The sequence below is a fragment of the Pleurodeles waltl genome, chromosome 6, assembly GCF_031143425.1.
Source record: "Pleurodeles waltl isolate 20211129_DDA chromosome 6, aPleWal1.hap1.20221129, whole genome shotgun sequence".
NCBI lineage: Eukaryota > Metazoa > Chordata > Amphibia > Caudata > Salamandridae > Pleurodeles > Pleurodeles waltl.
Genome location: NC_090445.1, coordinates 848709072 through 848726241, shown reverse-complemented (window position 1 = coordinate 848726241; position 17170 = coordinate 848709072). Strand labels below are relative to the sequence as shown.

General features: G+C 44.8%; 1 protein-coding gene across 2 annotated transcripts in view; it reads left to right on the top strand.

Annotated features, from left to right (window-relative positions):
- OGA (O-GlcNAcase) overlaps positions 1-17170 on the top strand; it is a 475247-nt gene that overhangs the window by 143285 nt on the left and 314792 nt on the right. For both annotated transcript variants that reach the window (XM_069239571.1, XM_069239570.1), the window contains exon 7: positions 15994-16278. In XM_069239571.1, coding sequence (XP_069095672.1) covers positions 15994-16278 — 285 coding nt within the window. The remainder of the gene's footprint in view (positions 1-15993; positions 16279-17170) is intronic.

The window sequence follows — 17170 nt, the reverse complement described above, 5'->3', positions numbered from 1 at the left end:
TCTGCAATGCAGCTACCTGTTCTACTTCCCACACCCTTACAAACCATTACAGTGTGGACGTCTTAGTTCACTAACAAGCCACAGTTAGCCAGACTGTCCTACTCACACATTTTCAGTCTTCTGCAACATCCTCCTGCTTGCCACAGCCTAAGAGGAGGACTTTTTTCTTTCTTCTTTTTTACAGTCTATGTACAGCATGTGGATCTTCAACTAATCCTGCCACAAATGTAAAATGTTATCCATTAAGGATCTATTCATGGCATGTGGTGCTGTAGGTTCACATGCACTTAAACCCGTCCCAGAAAGGCTTTAGATTTTGCAGACAATTTCCTTTAATCTTTTTAAACTTCTTTTGCATGGTTATCTTTTCTGTATCTCTCTGCTCCTTTCACTTCCTCAACGTACAAGTGTAAAAAAGAATCTAACAGAGCCATGCTATTCTAGCAAAAGGGGGAGTCCACGGAACTTCGTGACTAAGAAGAGTTAAAAAAAAAAAAAAACTTGCACACGTCCAAGCCCAACATTAGATGGCAGGAGTGTTCCTAACATGTGATTACAGGGTAAGTAACGTTCTCCAGTATTGGATCTTTCATAGATTCACATGCTTGAATCATCCCCGTCGTCGAGGTGGGAGCCTCACAGTAACTTCAAATACATATAGCAGTAAGTGTAACACACTAGGCCCTAATTTCCCAAATAGGCACTGTTCTAGCCTATCCATGTTCTTTTATTAAAAAGAACCAAACTTAAGCTACAGCCAATCAGGCGTCAACACCCTCTAGAACACTCCCAATAAAGGCGGTTTCCCTCAGATTTTCTACTGCACGTCGTGTGAAGGGAGTCTCCCGGAGCTCTGCTCAGTTTATTCTTCTGACAGGAATATTTTCTCTGAGAGAACCCAGCTTTTCAGTGGACAGAATGTCCTAACAATCTAAAAAATGACTTTTCAGAGACTGGCAGTTGTGGGAAGAAAAGGCTTCACACTGATGACACCCACAAGAAATGCATCTACTGTGTGCATCAAAATCACAAGGTGAGCGACTGTAAGATCCGTCGCACCTTTAGTCATAAAACCCTGAAAGACCGAGAGGATAGACTTTTGTTGCGCCTCCAAAAGCAGAAGGCCATGGAGAATCCAAAAAGTGCCTCTCTGTCCCTATCACTTTTTAGGGGTGCCTTTTTACCCAAAGGTGTGGTAGGCTCTAAGTCAGTGTTTCCCAACCTGTGGTCCGGGGACCCCTGGGGGTCCGCAAAGCCTTCTCATGGGGTCCGCGACTGCTTAAAAAATGAATAACAATATTGACAAATTAGGTCCCCAGCTTCCAGTAATGACTCAGGCCGGGGTCCCTGGACTCCAATGATGATTCAGTGGGGGTCCCTGGTTTCAATTAATGTTAAAATGGGGGTCCACATAAATCAAAAGGTTGGGAACCACTGCTCTAAGTGAACCTTTTCTGAAATGGGTCTCTGATCCAGAGGCAGCCCTCTCCTGGCGTGTATGTGTCTCCAAAGAGATATTTGGATTTCTTCACCACCTTTCTTGGAGGCTCTGTAGGCATTTTTTCCTCCCCTCCAGGCCTTTTTAGGGAGTGATTAGTGTGTGATGAAGCTTCACTCTCATCAGAAGAAGGATTCTCATGCCTAGATCTTTGGTGTCGGATCTCCAGGGTATGTTGAAGGATTACTATCAAAGATTTCCTCCATCACTACTGGCGACTCCGTCCAGGCCGTACAATCCGCATATGGATCTACAGACCCCAGTCATCCGGGGACACCACACAGAAACATTCTGTTTGTTCAACCACCGCAAGATGATCATAACTCCACAGACGAGGAGCGAGGAGAAGATGAGATACCGGAGACAACTCCTAGTGAGTGGGATGAATACCTTATCCCTACACCGTCGCCACCACCAACAGGACCAGTGGATTCACCCCCGGAAGACATAGGGGGCTTCCATAATTTGATAGAAAGAGCGGGCCAAAGATTTGAGCTACCCATCATTTCCCAGGAAACTGATTGTTTCCTATATGACTTTAAAGAGCCATCAAAAAAGTTGGTTAGGGCTATTCCTATAGTGGATTTTTTATGGCAGGAGGGATTGAAGGCAATAAAAAAAAATCCAGCTACAATACCTTCACAGATGCCGTGGCTGGAAAAGAAATATAAAGCCCCGGAAAACACTCCAGCCTGCATAGTAACCCAACCAAAGGTGGATTCTGTCATATGTCAGGCGGCGCAACGTCGCTCAAAGAATCCTTCAGCGCCAATCACATGACCCCCAGACAGGGAGGGGCGTGTTTGGACAACATTGGGAAGAGTTTCTCCTCAGTGGCAGTGATTACAGTGAAGGCGGCTAACTCGTTGGCCACCCTGGACAGGTATGACCGCCAAATGTGGGCAGACATGTCCTCCTAAATAGACCTTTTGCCTGAGGATGCCAAACTGGAGGCAGAGAAGATGTTACAGGAGGGTGAGCGGATCGTAGCCGAGGTTATCGATTGTGCAATTGACATTTCTCTGACCGGTTTCAGGCAGCTAGCAGGTGCAGCGGTCTTGCGTAGGCAGGGGTGGCTGAAGTCTACTTCCTTTAGCCCGGAAGTTCAGAGTATAATTCTGGACATGGCGTTTGATGGGGGAAAGCCTCTTTGGGAAGCATGTGGATGACATGCTACAATCCATAAAGGCCAATACAGATACTGCGAAATCCCTTGGTACGTTACAGTACAAGAAACAACCATTTCGAGGTGCATGGGGCAGAGGAAGTTACTCCTTTCGTGGGGGTTTCCAGCAGTATAGACCACAGTACCAGTCATCTTCAGCAGGTCTCCAACCACAGTACGGACAGCATCCGCAGAACTATCGTTGCCACCTACCACTGCTTATAGACACCCCGCAAAGGGAAGATGCGTTGCCTTGGGCAGAGATATGGACAGAAAGCAATGACCGGACATCCATACCAGCTACCAACACTACCCAGATGTCAAAAATTGGGGGTTGCATCACTCATCACTTCCTTCGGTGGTCAAGCATAACATCCGACAAGTGGGTGCTGGATATAGTGGCCAAGGGGCATACTTTGAAGTTCATACAGAAACCACCAAATATCCCTCCACCAGATCCGCCATTAAAACAACTCCTCAAAGAAATGTATGTGATGTTGCGCAAAGGGGCGATTAGAACTTGTTCCAACTCTTCACAGGAGCCACAGATTTTATTCACGCTTCTTTCTAGTAAAGAAGCCTTCAGGAGATTGGCGCCCCATTCTAGACTTAAGATCCTCAAACAAGTTTTTGAAGAAGCAATTGTTCCGTATGGTAACGCTATAGGACATCCTACGCCTCTTGAATTCAGATCACATGACATCCTTAGACCTCCAGGATGCGTATTTCCACATCCCAATACATCAAAACCATCGCACATTTCTCAGGTTCAGGGTAGCTGGTATGCATCTGCAGTTCTGTGTCCTCCCATTCGGATTAAAGTCTGCCCCCAGAATTTTTACAAAGATGTTAGCTCCAGTAGCAGCTCACCTACACCAGTTGGGCATGCAAGATTTTCCATCTCAAGACGACTGGCTCATCAAGGCATCCTTAAGAGCTCAGGTGGTAGACCATACTACCGCTTGCCTCCAGTTGTTCGAGGATCTCGGTCTTACCATCAGTTATCGCAAGTCACACGTTCACCCCATGCAGAAAATGAATTTTTTGGGGGCAATACTGGATTCTATCAGAGGCAAGGCATACCCGTCTCAGGAGAGAAAACAAAAGCTGTCCAGCTTGGCCCACAAGCTATCGACAAAAAAAGTTCATTTCAGTTGGAACTTACAAGTCATTAATGGGAATGATCTTGTAATGTACTCCGCTGATCCCAAATTGCCGACTACATATGCAACCTCTACAGGAGCAGCTGGATGCTCAGTGGCTTCAAGTGCAGGGCTCCTTCGAGGATCAAATTCTCATCACACCAGCAATGCGATGTCTTGGTGGGCGAGGCAGACTAACTTGTCCAGCGGCCTTACATTTCTTCCACAAGTACCTCTCTACTTAATAACAACAGATGCGTCCCTCGAGGGATGGGGTGCCTACCTTCAGGATCTGTGAATAAGTGTATCCTGGACTCAAAAGGAAAAACAGCTCCACATGAAACAGCTGGAGCTCAAAGCTATATATCTGGCTCTAGAGGCTTTTTATTTTATTTTACCAAGAGTTCGAAACTTGGATGTTCTGATCAGGACAGACAATACCATGAGCGTGTTTTACCTAAACAAGCAGGGCGGCACAAGGTCCTTACAGCTCTCACAAGCCCAGGACATCTGGAAATGGGCCATAAGAAACAACATTTCTCTGAAGGCGGAGCACGTGCCAGGGCAGACCAACGTCCTAGCAGACACTCTGAGCAGGACAGTTATCTCGTATCACGAATGGGAGCTCGATCAAAAAGCTCTCTACCAACTATTCGGGATGTGGGGCAGACCAAATCTCTATCTACTTGCCCCATGTGAGATCTAGAAGTGTCCACATTATGCAAGCTGGCTTCCCCAAAAAGGGTCCTGGGGGAATGCGTTTTGATGAGATGGTCAGGGGTCTATGCCTACACTTTTCCTCTGATCCCACTCATCCCCAGGGTGATCAGCAAGATGAAGAGAGGATGTCTCCTCCTGCTAGTAGCGCCCAGGTGGCCCAGGCAGGTGTGGTTCACAGAACTCCTCATGTTTTCGGAACAGCCATATGTTCTACTCAGACTCCAACCCTGTTGACCATGCACCAAGGCCAGGTCAGGCATCCGGATCCATTATCTCTACACTTGTTGGCGTGGCTACTGAATTCAATAAATACGCCACTTTGGACATCTCATCAGAATGTAGGGCAATACTAGCCAAGGCCAGAGCAGACACCACCAATAAGACTTAAAGGCTTAAATGGAAGCGTTTTTGTTTGTGGTGTGCTGCGGAAGGAGTCCATCCTATCTCTTCGCTCCTGGAACAGATACTTCCTTATTTGTTACACTTCGCAAAATCTTCGCTTTCATGTTCCTCCGTTCGCGTGTATGTAGCAGCAATTCCAAGATGCCGCCGATCTCAGAACACTGCCTTGTATTCTACTAGGATTGTGAAACAATTTCTTAGGAGTCTTTTTCGAGAGTTTCCACCAGTCCGTAAACCCCCACCGTTATTTGCCCTAAACGTGGTATTGGGACAACTCATGAAGGCCCCTTTCATCTCTTGGAAGACGGCGCTGTTGCTAGCTCTTACTTCAGCTAAAAGAGTAAGTGATATACAGGCCTTCACCATGAAGAGCCTTTTCTTCATTTCACCCCTAATGGGGGTAACTAGGATTTGTCCTAAGAAATATATTCCGAAGGTATCCTCAAATTTCCATTTGAATGAGCCAGTGATTTTGAAAAACTTTTTTCCTAACCCGCAGACAGTAGCGGAAAAAGCATTGCACTCACTGGATATTAGGGGCTGTTCGAAATTTTACCTTCAAAGAACGCAGGACTTCCGAAAGGCATACCAGTTATTTGTAGCCTTTTGGGATGCGAGGAAGGGTTCCCCAGTATCTAAACAGACTATTGCCAGGTGGATTGGGCTAGCAATACAATTCTGTCATGCCCAGGCTGGAAAGACTCTCCACAACAAGGTTAGAGTCCACTCTACAAGGGAGGTGGCCACGTTAGTGGCGCTCTTCGCGGGAGTGACCTTGCAGCACATTTGCAGAACGGCCACATGGTCCAGCCAGCATACGCTCACAAGGCACTACTGTCTCGATCAGACGGATAAAGTGGACACAGAGGTTCTGCAAGCAGTGCTGAGACATCTATTCCGTTAAGGTGAGCCTCGCTGGTCATCTCACCTTCCATTTAAAGGGTATGTGAACTAAGTTTCCTTAATCTGGTCAATGTTAACTTTTCTGGTTATAATGATTACTGTTATTATAATTACCTTGATATTTATTCTGGTGTTTATGATTATTCTTATTATCTTCCTGGAAATATTGATTTATTGCTATCTACTATTAGCTAGAAGTAGAATTACTATTATTATTATTTATTATTATTATTATTCAGCTATTACCTAGTTAATCAATATTACTGCTCGCTACTCTAATTCAAGCATGTGAATCAATGAAAGATCTAATCCTGGAGAAGAAAATTAGTTACTTAGCTGTAACTGTGGTTCTCCAGTATTGGCATCTTTCATAGATTCACATGCGACCCACCCTTCTCCCCGCAGAGGCTTCCCTTATAAATAAACTTTCTGCTTCACACTTTTACTAGAAAATCTGAAGGGGAAACCGCCTCTGTTGGGAGTGTTAACACCTGATGGCTGTAGCTTGAGTTTGGTTCTTTTTTTTATTTTTATAAAAGAACATGGATAGGCTATAACAGTGCCTATTAGGGCCTAGTGTATTACACTTACTGCTAAATGTTTTTGAAGTTACCTTGAGGCTCCCACCTCGACAACCGTGATGATTCAAGCATGTGAATCTATGAAAGATGCCATTACTGGAGAACCACAGTTACAGGTAAGTAACTAATTTTCTTTTCCATTTTGGACTTTGTCAGAAGTTCATCAATCTTTTCTGGTTAAGACCTATGAAAAATAGATGTTAAGGTGTTGTTTTTCCCCACAAGGACACCACTGATTCAATAGACAGATAAGCACAAAGTTTTTAACTAATATTTGTCACATGACCTCAAGTAACGCTGTGTGCATTGGCTGTGGGTCATTCAAGCACAAGGCACTTTTTCCGTAGGTAACCACTTTGGGCAGTCTGCATAATGATGCTAGACATTTGTTCAGCCCTTAACACGGTTAGAAAAGTGACCAAAACGTATACATACAAGAGGACAGGATTCCAGTGAAAAAGGCCTTGAGTTACTGGTCTTATCAGACGACAAAGTAAGTAAGGATAGTCTGGGTGAACTTGATTTTTTTTTTTTATTTTATTGAATATCATCACCGTCTCTAAATCCTAGATAGTATTACTTTAAAGGTCTTTTGTGTTGAGCAAATCACTTGTGTAGCCACAGTCTTCTACGAAACAAAATATACACATAGAACTTGTTATCTTTAAGTAATTTGATGAATTACCTGCATATCGGTCCCATTCTTTGTTAAATCTTTGTGCACATTCTTACTACACAATCCAGGTAGAGATTCGCAGATATTTTTAAGCTTCACACTTCTCTCGCTAATAAATTCAAATAACAAATTGTTAACTGAAATCCAGTTCAACAGACTTTGTATAATCATGCTAAATCCAGTAGCTACAGATCAGTTTTGCTTCTTCAATGGGAGAATAGGATAAGGCAGTATATGATTGATGTAAGATGTCTTGCAAAGCACAAAACCCCAAAAAAGAACCACCATGTAACTGCTTTGCTTTGGTGCTGAAAAGACATGTAATGATGTCAAATGGTCATATCAAATTGACATTTTGAAGAGAATGAATGATACCATGTTTGCAGTAGAAGAAAACCTTATATATAGAATACATTTAAGTGACCTGAGAACAAAGGGAAAGTATTCTAGGGGACTACAAAGTGGTCTCAACTGCCTTGTCACTATTTAACCAGTTTCTACCATCCTGCAGTTTTTGGAGGGCACAATAGGCTTAAGGCTAGAAAACCTAGTCTAGTAATGCTAACTGTTAGTTGATGATGCTGTACTGATATATCATCCATACCATTTCTAAGCCTTTAAGTATCTTGGTACCATTCTCGGGCTGTACAGTTATTTGGTCAGGTTCGGTTGGCAGGCTTGTCATGAATGTTAAGAGTACGAGGAACTGACCTTCAACTGTGCTATCCATCTTATACATCTTTGCGTCATTCTCACAGGTACCAAGGAAACCTTAAATTAAATTTTGGTAATAATGTAAGAAAGCATATTAGTATACCTGGAAAGATAGCAAAAAATGAATCCAGAAACCATGGCCTAATGTAAACCTCACTTAAAATTAATATTTTGCCTCCTATATTATCTATCCTCCAAATTGTGTATTTGTGACGTTGCACAATCTGTCTCACGTAAGAAAAATATAAAAGCAGTTTCTTTGGTCTCCTATTTGCAAGTCCATGTTCTTGACCAGAAACTTAAGATACCTTGTAAACCTCATGTATTTTGGATTCTATTAGAATATTGAATAATCCTCACCAAGTCTAGGCACTGTATTTTTTTCCAATCTTACACTATCAGCAGAAATGGTCAAAATGAAAAGATGACCCATAAGCAATTCACCCTTTTCTTTACTTTTTAAAAAAGAATACAAGATACTAAAGTGTCTTGTATGACAGAGATTTGAATATATGAAGTTTACACAGAAATGCTTTCAAGGCACCATGGATCAACTTAGTCAATCAAACTTGAAGCATGAAGCACCAATCCGAAACTAAAATTAAACTCTTATAGTTAGCAGATGTAGAAATGCAGGCACTGAGAAGCAGATTTCAGATTAAACACAGTTTTGTCCTAACCTAATCTAAAGACTGACACATCCTGGGTGCTATTAGAAAAGTGCTCATATTATTGGTCTAAAACAAAAAACAAAAAAAAAATCTTTCAAATAACTTTCTTCTAGCCAAACAAAAAATTGTCTAGGATGAAAACCTTAAATGTGTCATTCAAGACAGAGTCTACTTTAATTTTGGGAGCTTCGGAAGCTCTGTATAAACCTTCAGGTAGTGCAAACAAAACAAAAGATTGCTTTCAGATTGTATTGTACTGCAGCAGAAATGTACCAGCTGTGAATATGAGAAAGAACTGCTGCTAGAAGTGTCATTCCGACCAGTGTGGATTTCAGTGTTTTACCAACAGGTCAATATTTAGAGGCTTGGGAGAAATGGCCAATAAAATTATTTTGTCCAGAACAATGTGCATACCTTTTTACAGCGATCCTTGTTAACACCATTAATAACCTGAATACACTAAGCACATTTCCAAAACAATTCATTCTCATTGCCATATGGTGGCAAAGAAAATAGTATTAGAAATCTGGGAGTTAAACAAGAAACCAATGATGAAGTCTTAGATTCTAGACATGACAACGACTGCTCAAAGAGTTAATGAATATTTAAAGGATCAGCCACACTTTTACAAAGGTATCTGAGAAGACTTCATGATCCAATGCAAGCATATGTAACAAAATGGAAACTGCACATTTGAACTCTGCACGTCCACCCCTTCTCTCACTTGTCAAAACACCAATTTCTTTCTTTACTTCCAAAGGGGTCACCAATTCAAACAAAATTGAGTTAATTATATTAATCCCATTATTCCAACACTGCAAATGGACTGTTAAATTTTTAACAAAACTATAATTAATACAAATTGTATATCTTTACAAAATTCATAAATCTGATTGCCTGTCTTTCTTTCAATAAAGAAGTCGAATGTTACGAAAAAGCTGGAATAACACCTACTCCCAACTTTTTTTTTTGCCCTCACAAAAAATACTTTTAAGAGCAATTTTGATCACCAGATTATTTCATGAAAAACCAACAAATGTGGCAGAACTGTTATTGCTGTGAATGTTTGCAGAAAGAAAGCCAGTTTGTTTTAGCATTTCTAATGCTAGGAGAGTGACATCCATTTCCTGTACTGTCTAGAATATAAAGTTTATACAAAAGGGATTATGTCTATTTATTTTCAAGATAAATGCATTCAGGTTTCACGGTATCATTCAGCTTGAAAAACAAAGAGGTCTGATGTAGAGAATTTTTTGCAACAACTTGAAATACTCTGTAAACCGAAGACATTATCGGTGGTCATTTGCCTTTCGTTTAAAATGATTTTACAACTGTCTTTCACCCTGATGCAAGTTTCCTCAAATCTTATCAAAATTTTCACATGTTACCAATGCACATAAGAACCTGGTCAATCATTTTTCATTAATAGGCAGGAGCATGCATAGCTTGTGGCACCATAATCATGCAAGTGTCAAATATGTTGACACTTTCTGATGGATACAACTACCTGTGGATTCCTCACCTCATGAATACTCCCATGGCGCCAGCATTCGACGGAAATCTTCTTACTAGTCTCTGCACGTCGACGAGGACGTCACTGTCTCGCACGCGACGCCGTCTGACGTCATACAGGCAATAAGAGGTCCTCGCAGACGTCAGTTCCCTTTTTTCCGTGAATTCGAAACGGTTATCTTCGAGGGAGCAACTGTTACTCTTGCGGTTACAGTGTATATCTTGCTGCGTACTCTTTCTCTGTGGAAATAATGTCGCAGAGAAAGTCTGGATTTAAGCCTTGTCGTGAGTGTGGAGGCAAGATGTCGGTGACGGATCCTCATTCCGATTGCCTTTGGTGTTTGAGCTCCGACCACGACGTCTCGACTTGTGATTCATGTCAGCACATGAATCCGAAGGCCCTTAAAGAACGCGAGGCGAAGCTGTTTATGGCCAAGTCAAAGGAGAAGCATCACAAGAAAAAGTCTTCTCCAAGACATCGGCGTCATCGAGACTCCCGGCGCCGTAGAGAATCTCGGCGTCATTCAAGGGAGGCTCGTTCCAGGTCTCCAGATCGGCGCCGGAGGACATGGGAGGTCAGCCCCACGGTGACGCCGCATCCTTCGACGCCGTTGCTCTCTCCGGCGTCTCCAACTTCGCCTGGACAGGCGTCGGTGATTGAGGTATTGGAGCCTCAAGTGTTTTCTCCGGCGCAGACGCCGAGGCCGGCGTCGCCTCCGAGTCAGGCACCCCAGTATCCGGCTTTTCCCACCCCTGGAGCCGATAGTTCCGCATTCTTGAATGCGATGTATGCCATCTTCCAACAGATGGCTCCAGGGGGTGCTCCGGCTGGGCCTTTGGCCTTTTCTTTGGGTGATCCTGCGCCTCTTCGGCCGGCACCCTTTATGCCCTTTCTCCCGTTTGGGAACGTGGGCTCGGCGCCAGTGTCGGCGCCGGTGGCCGCTCCGGTGGCTTCGGAGGGATTGGCCTCAGGGATTTCCATCCCGTCGACGTCGAGATTTCGGCCTGTGACTCCGGTGGGTCCATCCGTTTCAACTGCTCTTCAGTCGGCGCCGAAGTTACCTGTGGCGCCGGATGCGGCGTCGGTGGCTTCGGAAGATCGGCGCCGATCTCCGACTTCGGCGGAGGTATTGTCGACTCCGCGGATTGAGCAACGACTGCATTCAAGGAGGCGTGCTCTCCGGGTACTAGAGGAGCAGGAGTACCAACGAGCCCTAGAGGAAGGAGAGCTAGAGGACTCGGGTGATGGGCTGCGTGGACTGGAGTCGGCCAGTGGGCTGGACACTTCCCCTGAGTGGGACCTTTCGTCCCCGGGGGAATATACCGAGGAAGCTGCTTCCTTTCATACAGTGGTACGGAAGGCAGCTAGTTTTTTGGACCTGCCTTTGCCGGTGGTGGAGGCGAAACAAAACCTTTTGACAGAGGTGTTGCATCCGGCCTCAGCCGCGGCGGAGCATCTATTACCTTTTAATGACACTCTGCTGGATCCGGTTTTAGAGGTGTGGAAGAAGCCGGCATCTTCCCCAGCAGTTCACAGAGCCGTGGCCAGGAGGTATCGGACGGCTCCAACTGATCCTGGTTTCCTATCTAGGCACCCTACGCCGGAGAGCTTGGTTGTGCAGGCCTCCTGTTCGTCCAAGTCAGCGCCTGGTTCTTTTCCGACGGTGCCGGGGGACAGAGATTCAAAAAAGCTGGAGGCGCAGTCGAAGAAGATTTTTTCGTCCTGCAGTCTGGCTTTAAAAGCCACCAATGCAACCTGTATCCTGGGGAGGTATATTCATGCTCTGATGGATGACATCTCCTCTTCGTTTACAGAGCTTCCCCAGGGTCTTTTGGATCTTGTCTCTGATGCCCAGGCTGCTGCGACCCAAATTATCCAGACGGGACTGGATACCACCGACTCGGTAGCCAGAGCAATGGGCACAACTGTGGTGGAAAGGAGACAGGCCTGGCTCCGTAACTCGGGCTTTTCGGCAGATGTACAGTCCACATTGTTGGATCTCCCGTTTGATGGGGACAAACTGTTTGGGGCTAAGGCTGATTCGGCCTTGGAACGGTTTAAGGAGAGCAGGGCCACGGCTAAGTCGCTGGGACTCCAAGCTCCTTCTTTCACGGCCTCTTCCAGATTCTTCAGGAGGTTTCGTGGATTTGGGCGTGGCTCTTCCTCCTCTTCCTTTCGGGGAAGATATCAGCAACCTGCCTCTTCCCATCCCTATAGATCTTTTAGGGGGAGGGGTAGGGTCCGCACCAGGGGAGCTTCTCAGCAGCACTCTGCCTCTTCCTCATCCTCTGGCGGGGTGCAGCAGGGGAAGCAGCCTTAGGCTTCCACCATTTCCCACTCACTCCTCTCCTGTAGGGGGAAGATTACAGCATTTTCTCACCAAATGGGAGACTGTTACGTCGGACACTTGGGTTCTCAGTGTTGTGGGAAAAGGCTACACCCTTCCCTTTCGGGAGTTTCCGCCCCTCATCCCGCCCCGCCCTTCGTATTGTTCACAAGAACACCTCCTGTTGCTAGAACAGGAGGTAGAAGTCCTCCTTTTAAAGGGCGCGGTGGAGTTGGTCCCGGAGCAGGAAAGGGGTCAAGGAGTTTACTCAAGGTATTTCCTGATTCCCAAGAAGGATGGTCGTTTGAGACCAATTCTGGACCTGAGGATCTTGAATTGGTTCCTCAAGCAGGAAAAGTTCAAGATGCTGACCCTAGCACAGGTGCTTTTGGCGTTGAACATGGAAGACTGGATGGTGTCTGTCGACTTGCAGGATGCTTACTTTCATATCCCGATACTCGAGTCACACAGGAAGTATCTCCGGTTTGTGGTGGGATCGCAACACTACCAGTTTGCGGTCCTTCCGTTTGGTCTTACTTCAGCACCTCGAGTCTTCACGAAGGTGATGTCGGTGGTTGCGGCAGAGCTCAGAAGGAAGGGGATAGCAGTATTCCCTTACTTGGACGATTGGTTAATCAAAGCCAAGTCCCCGGAGCTTGTGTTGCGTCATCTGCAGTCAACAACCCAGTTGTTGTTCGACCTGGGCTTTTCGGTGAACGAGCCCAAATCTCACCTAGAGCCCTCTCAGCGCCTCCTGTTCATAGGGGCAGTACTGGATACAACATTGGGTCGGGCCTTTCCTCCGCCTCAGCGGATTCAAGATATTCAGGATTTGGTTCCAATGTTTCGAAATGGAGCGGTAGTTCCAGTCCTCAAGGTCCTTCGTCTGCTCGGTCTTTTTGCCTCCTGCATTCTGTTGGTCACGCATGCTCGCTGGCACATGAGGGCTCTTCAGTGGTGCCTCCGAAGGCAGTGGTCTCAACACAGAGGGGATCTAGAGGGTACTGTCAAGATCTCCAGAGATGCTGCTGTGGATTTGAAGTGGTGGATTGCAAGCAACAATCTTTCACAAGGAAAGCCATTCCAGCAGTCGCCACCAGTGGCCACATTCATAACGGATGCTTCCACTCTAGGGTGGGGAGCTCATCTGGGGGATCTGGAGATCAAAGGTCTTTGGTCTCCAGAGGAACAGATTTTTCACATCAATCTGTTAGAGTTACGGGCTGTACGTCTGGCTCTCAAGGCCTTCCTCCCTTCCCTTCGTGGTCAGTCGGTACAGGTCCTAACGGACAATACTACCACGATGTGGTACATAAACAAGCAGGGAGGAGTGGGGTCGTACCTTCTCTGCAGAGAAGCTCTTCGACTATGGTCCTGGGCAAAGGACCATCGGATTTGCTTGATAGCAAACCATCTGGCCGGAGTTTTGAACGTGCGTGCGGACAGTCTCAGTCGCCACTTCTCGGCAGACCACGAGTGGCGTCTCCATCCAGATCAAGTCCGTTTAATCTTCCAGAAGTGGGGGTTTCCTCGGGTAGATCTGTTCGCCACTCGAGAGAACGCGCATTGTCCGTTGTTCTGCAGCCTCCAGTATCCGATGCAGGGAGCGTTGGGGGACGCGTTTCAAATAACCTGGTGCGGCCAGTTGCTTTACGCGTTTCCTCCCATACCCTTGATTCCTCGAGTATTGAGGAAGATTCGCCAGGACCGGGCTCTAGTCATCTTAATAGCTCCGGATTGGCCAAGGAGGGTGTGGTACTCCGACCTTCTCCAACTCTCAACGTGCCCGCCGCTCCGTCTCCCTTTCAGGGCAGACCTCCTCTCACAGTCGCAGGGGCAGGTTCTACACCCCAACCTCCAGAGTCTGCACCTACATGCCTGGAGATTGAACGGGGCAACCTGAGTTCCTTCTCTCTCCCGCCTGAGGTAGTGGATGTTATATTAGCGGCCAGGCGACACTCCACTAAATCTATCTACGCTAATAGGTGGTCTAAATTTGTTGCGTGGTGTGGAGAGAGGCAGATTGATCCCTTACATGCTCATCTATCGGACGTTTTGTCTTTTGCTCTATCTCTGGCGCAAAAAGGTTGTGCAGTGGCTACCATTAAAGGTTATTTATCGGCCTTGTCAGCCTTCATATGTCTTCCAGACCAACCATCTTTATTTAAATCCCCTATTGTTATCAGATCCTTGAAAGGTCTTCTAAATCAATATCCTCCAAAGCCATTCGTTATGCCGCAATGGGATTTGTCCTTAGTCCTGACTTTCCTTATGGGGTCCCCTTTTGAACCTATGCATTCTTGCCCCTTGAGGTATTTGGTTTTAAAAACAGTCTTCCTGATAGCTATAACATCAGCAAGGAGAGTGAGTGAGTTGCAGGCCTTATCAGTAAAACCCCCTTATACAACTTTTTATGGGGATAAGGTGGTGTTGAGGACCAAGGCTGCTTTCCTCCCGAAGGTTGTTTCACCCTTCCATTTGGCTCAGGCAATTACTTTGTCCACGTTCTATCCTCCGCCTCATCCTTCCAAAGAGGAAGAAAGACTGCACCGTCTGGACCCAAAGAGAGCGTTGAGCTTCTTTATCGATAGAACAAGGGATTTCAGGCTGGAGGATCAGCTGTTTATTGGATACGTGGGCAAGAGGAGAGGAAAGGCAGTCCACAAGAGAACACTATCCAGGTGGGTTGTTCTTTGCATTAAAATATGTTACTCTTTGGCAAAGAAGGATCCTCCTGAGGGCATTAGAGCTCATTCCACCAGAGCTAAGTCGGCCACTTCGGCCTTAGCCAGAGGTGTTCCTGTGGTCGACATCTGCAAGGCCGCAACTTGGTCGTCCCTTCACACTTTTGCAAAACATTACTGTTTAGATTCTGAGGTTAGAAGGGACGGCCATTTTGCACGGTCAGTGCTGCAGGATTTCTTGGTTTGACCATTTAGGCACCCACCGCCGGGCGTGGTACTGCTTTGGGACTCTATTCATGAGGTGAGGAATCCACAGGTAGTTGTATCCATCAGAAGAACGAGTTACTTACCTTCGGTAACGACTTTTCTGGTGGATACATTAGCTACCTGTGGATTCCTCACGGTCCCACCCGCCTCCCCGTTGCCTTTATGGTCTTGCCAAGTAATCCTTGAGTGCGCTCCTCTTGGTCTTTGAGGGTGCAATAGATGTATATATAATATATTTATATGTATATATGTGTATATATCTTTATGTATATACTTGGTGTGTGTATATATTTTAAAAGAGAGAGTTTTATATATATATATATGTACATAAAAAGATTTACAGTTATTCATACAATGTGGTGTATTTTACAATATAATGGATGTTGCCTTGCTCTTTCATTGCATTGCCTGGTTGTTCTCATGCACGTAAAAAATGATTGGTACTGACGTCTGCACGTCGTCGAGGACCTCTTATTGCCTGTATGACGTCAGACGGCGTCGCGTGCGAGACAGTGACGTCCTCGTCGACGTGCAGAGACTAGTAAGAAGATTTCCGTCGAATGCTGGCGCCATGGGAGTATTCATGAGGTGAGGAATCCACAGGTAGCTAATGTATCCACCAGAAAAGTCGTTACCGAAGGTAAGTAACTCGTTCTTTTGACCTATAGGGATTGTGAATTTTATTTTTCAAAATGTGCTTGCTTTTAAATGTGTTTCACTATTTCCTTTAGGTCCCAAGGTTGTATCTAAAGACATCCCAGTGGAGTCAATTGAAGAAGTGTCCAAAATTCTTAAGAGGGCTCCAGTTATCTGGGATAATATACATGCTAACGATTATGATCAGAAGAGACTTTTTCTTGGACCATACAAAGGACGGTCAACAGAACTCATTCCTAGGCTAAAGGGAGTTCTGACAAACCCCAACTGTGAATTTGAAGCAAACTATGTTGCTATTCATACTTTGGCAACCTGGTACAAATCTAACATGAATGGAGTGCGAAAAGATGTAGTAATGGGTAAGCATATTTGTAAAACGTAACACCTATTTTCTTTGAACAGTATGCATAATTTATTTTCTTTGTTTAAATACGCCTACATTCATACTAAAAGTATGACATTGTTACTTCTTTCAGCCCAGGGGGCACAATAAAACAAAGTGACTTGCGAGTAACATTTTTCAAGCGCCTTCCATTTAATATTTTGAACAGTATTGCATGAGTATATATCAATGTGAAGTAAGACAAGTATAAGTCTTTTTTTATATATGAATTAAACACTTTTTATATATTCTATGCACAGTACTACAACAGTTGCATAGAATAGCCTGAAGAAATTTAACTTCTGTCTAATGTCAAACAATTAGTTTACCATTCACCTGGAACTTGCAGTTAAGAGCTGACAAACATAAGAGTGCCATTAGATAATTAGAAGTCAACAAAATTAATAGGACTATGAGAGTAAAAATACATTTTTATTTCACGCTTATAATTAAAAAAAAAAAATCTCTTAATCTGTACTGAAAGAGCCAGCTTTATCATTAAATGTTGAATTCAGTTTCTCGAATATTGATAGCTTTAGCATTTCCATGATCCAGTCATCAATTGACAGGGCAGAAGCTGAACTGCCATACGTTCAGCAGTCATAAGGTTTCTTGAAAGGCATTCATCATTCCTACCACCATTAGCACACATATTAAGGGATCTGATTAGAAATTATCCACTCTTACAAAAGATGGACCTCAAGCATTATTTCGTTTCTGAATCTCAGGACATCTCCAAACTACTCATGTCTCCTGCTCATGTCTATTTCTTGGAGTAGTTCTATTGTTGTGGTCATCAGAAACATGGTCAGAATTGTTTCCATCAGGGATATTTGTAGAATGACATACCCACCCACTCACAGTATGCT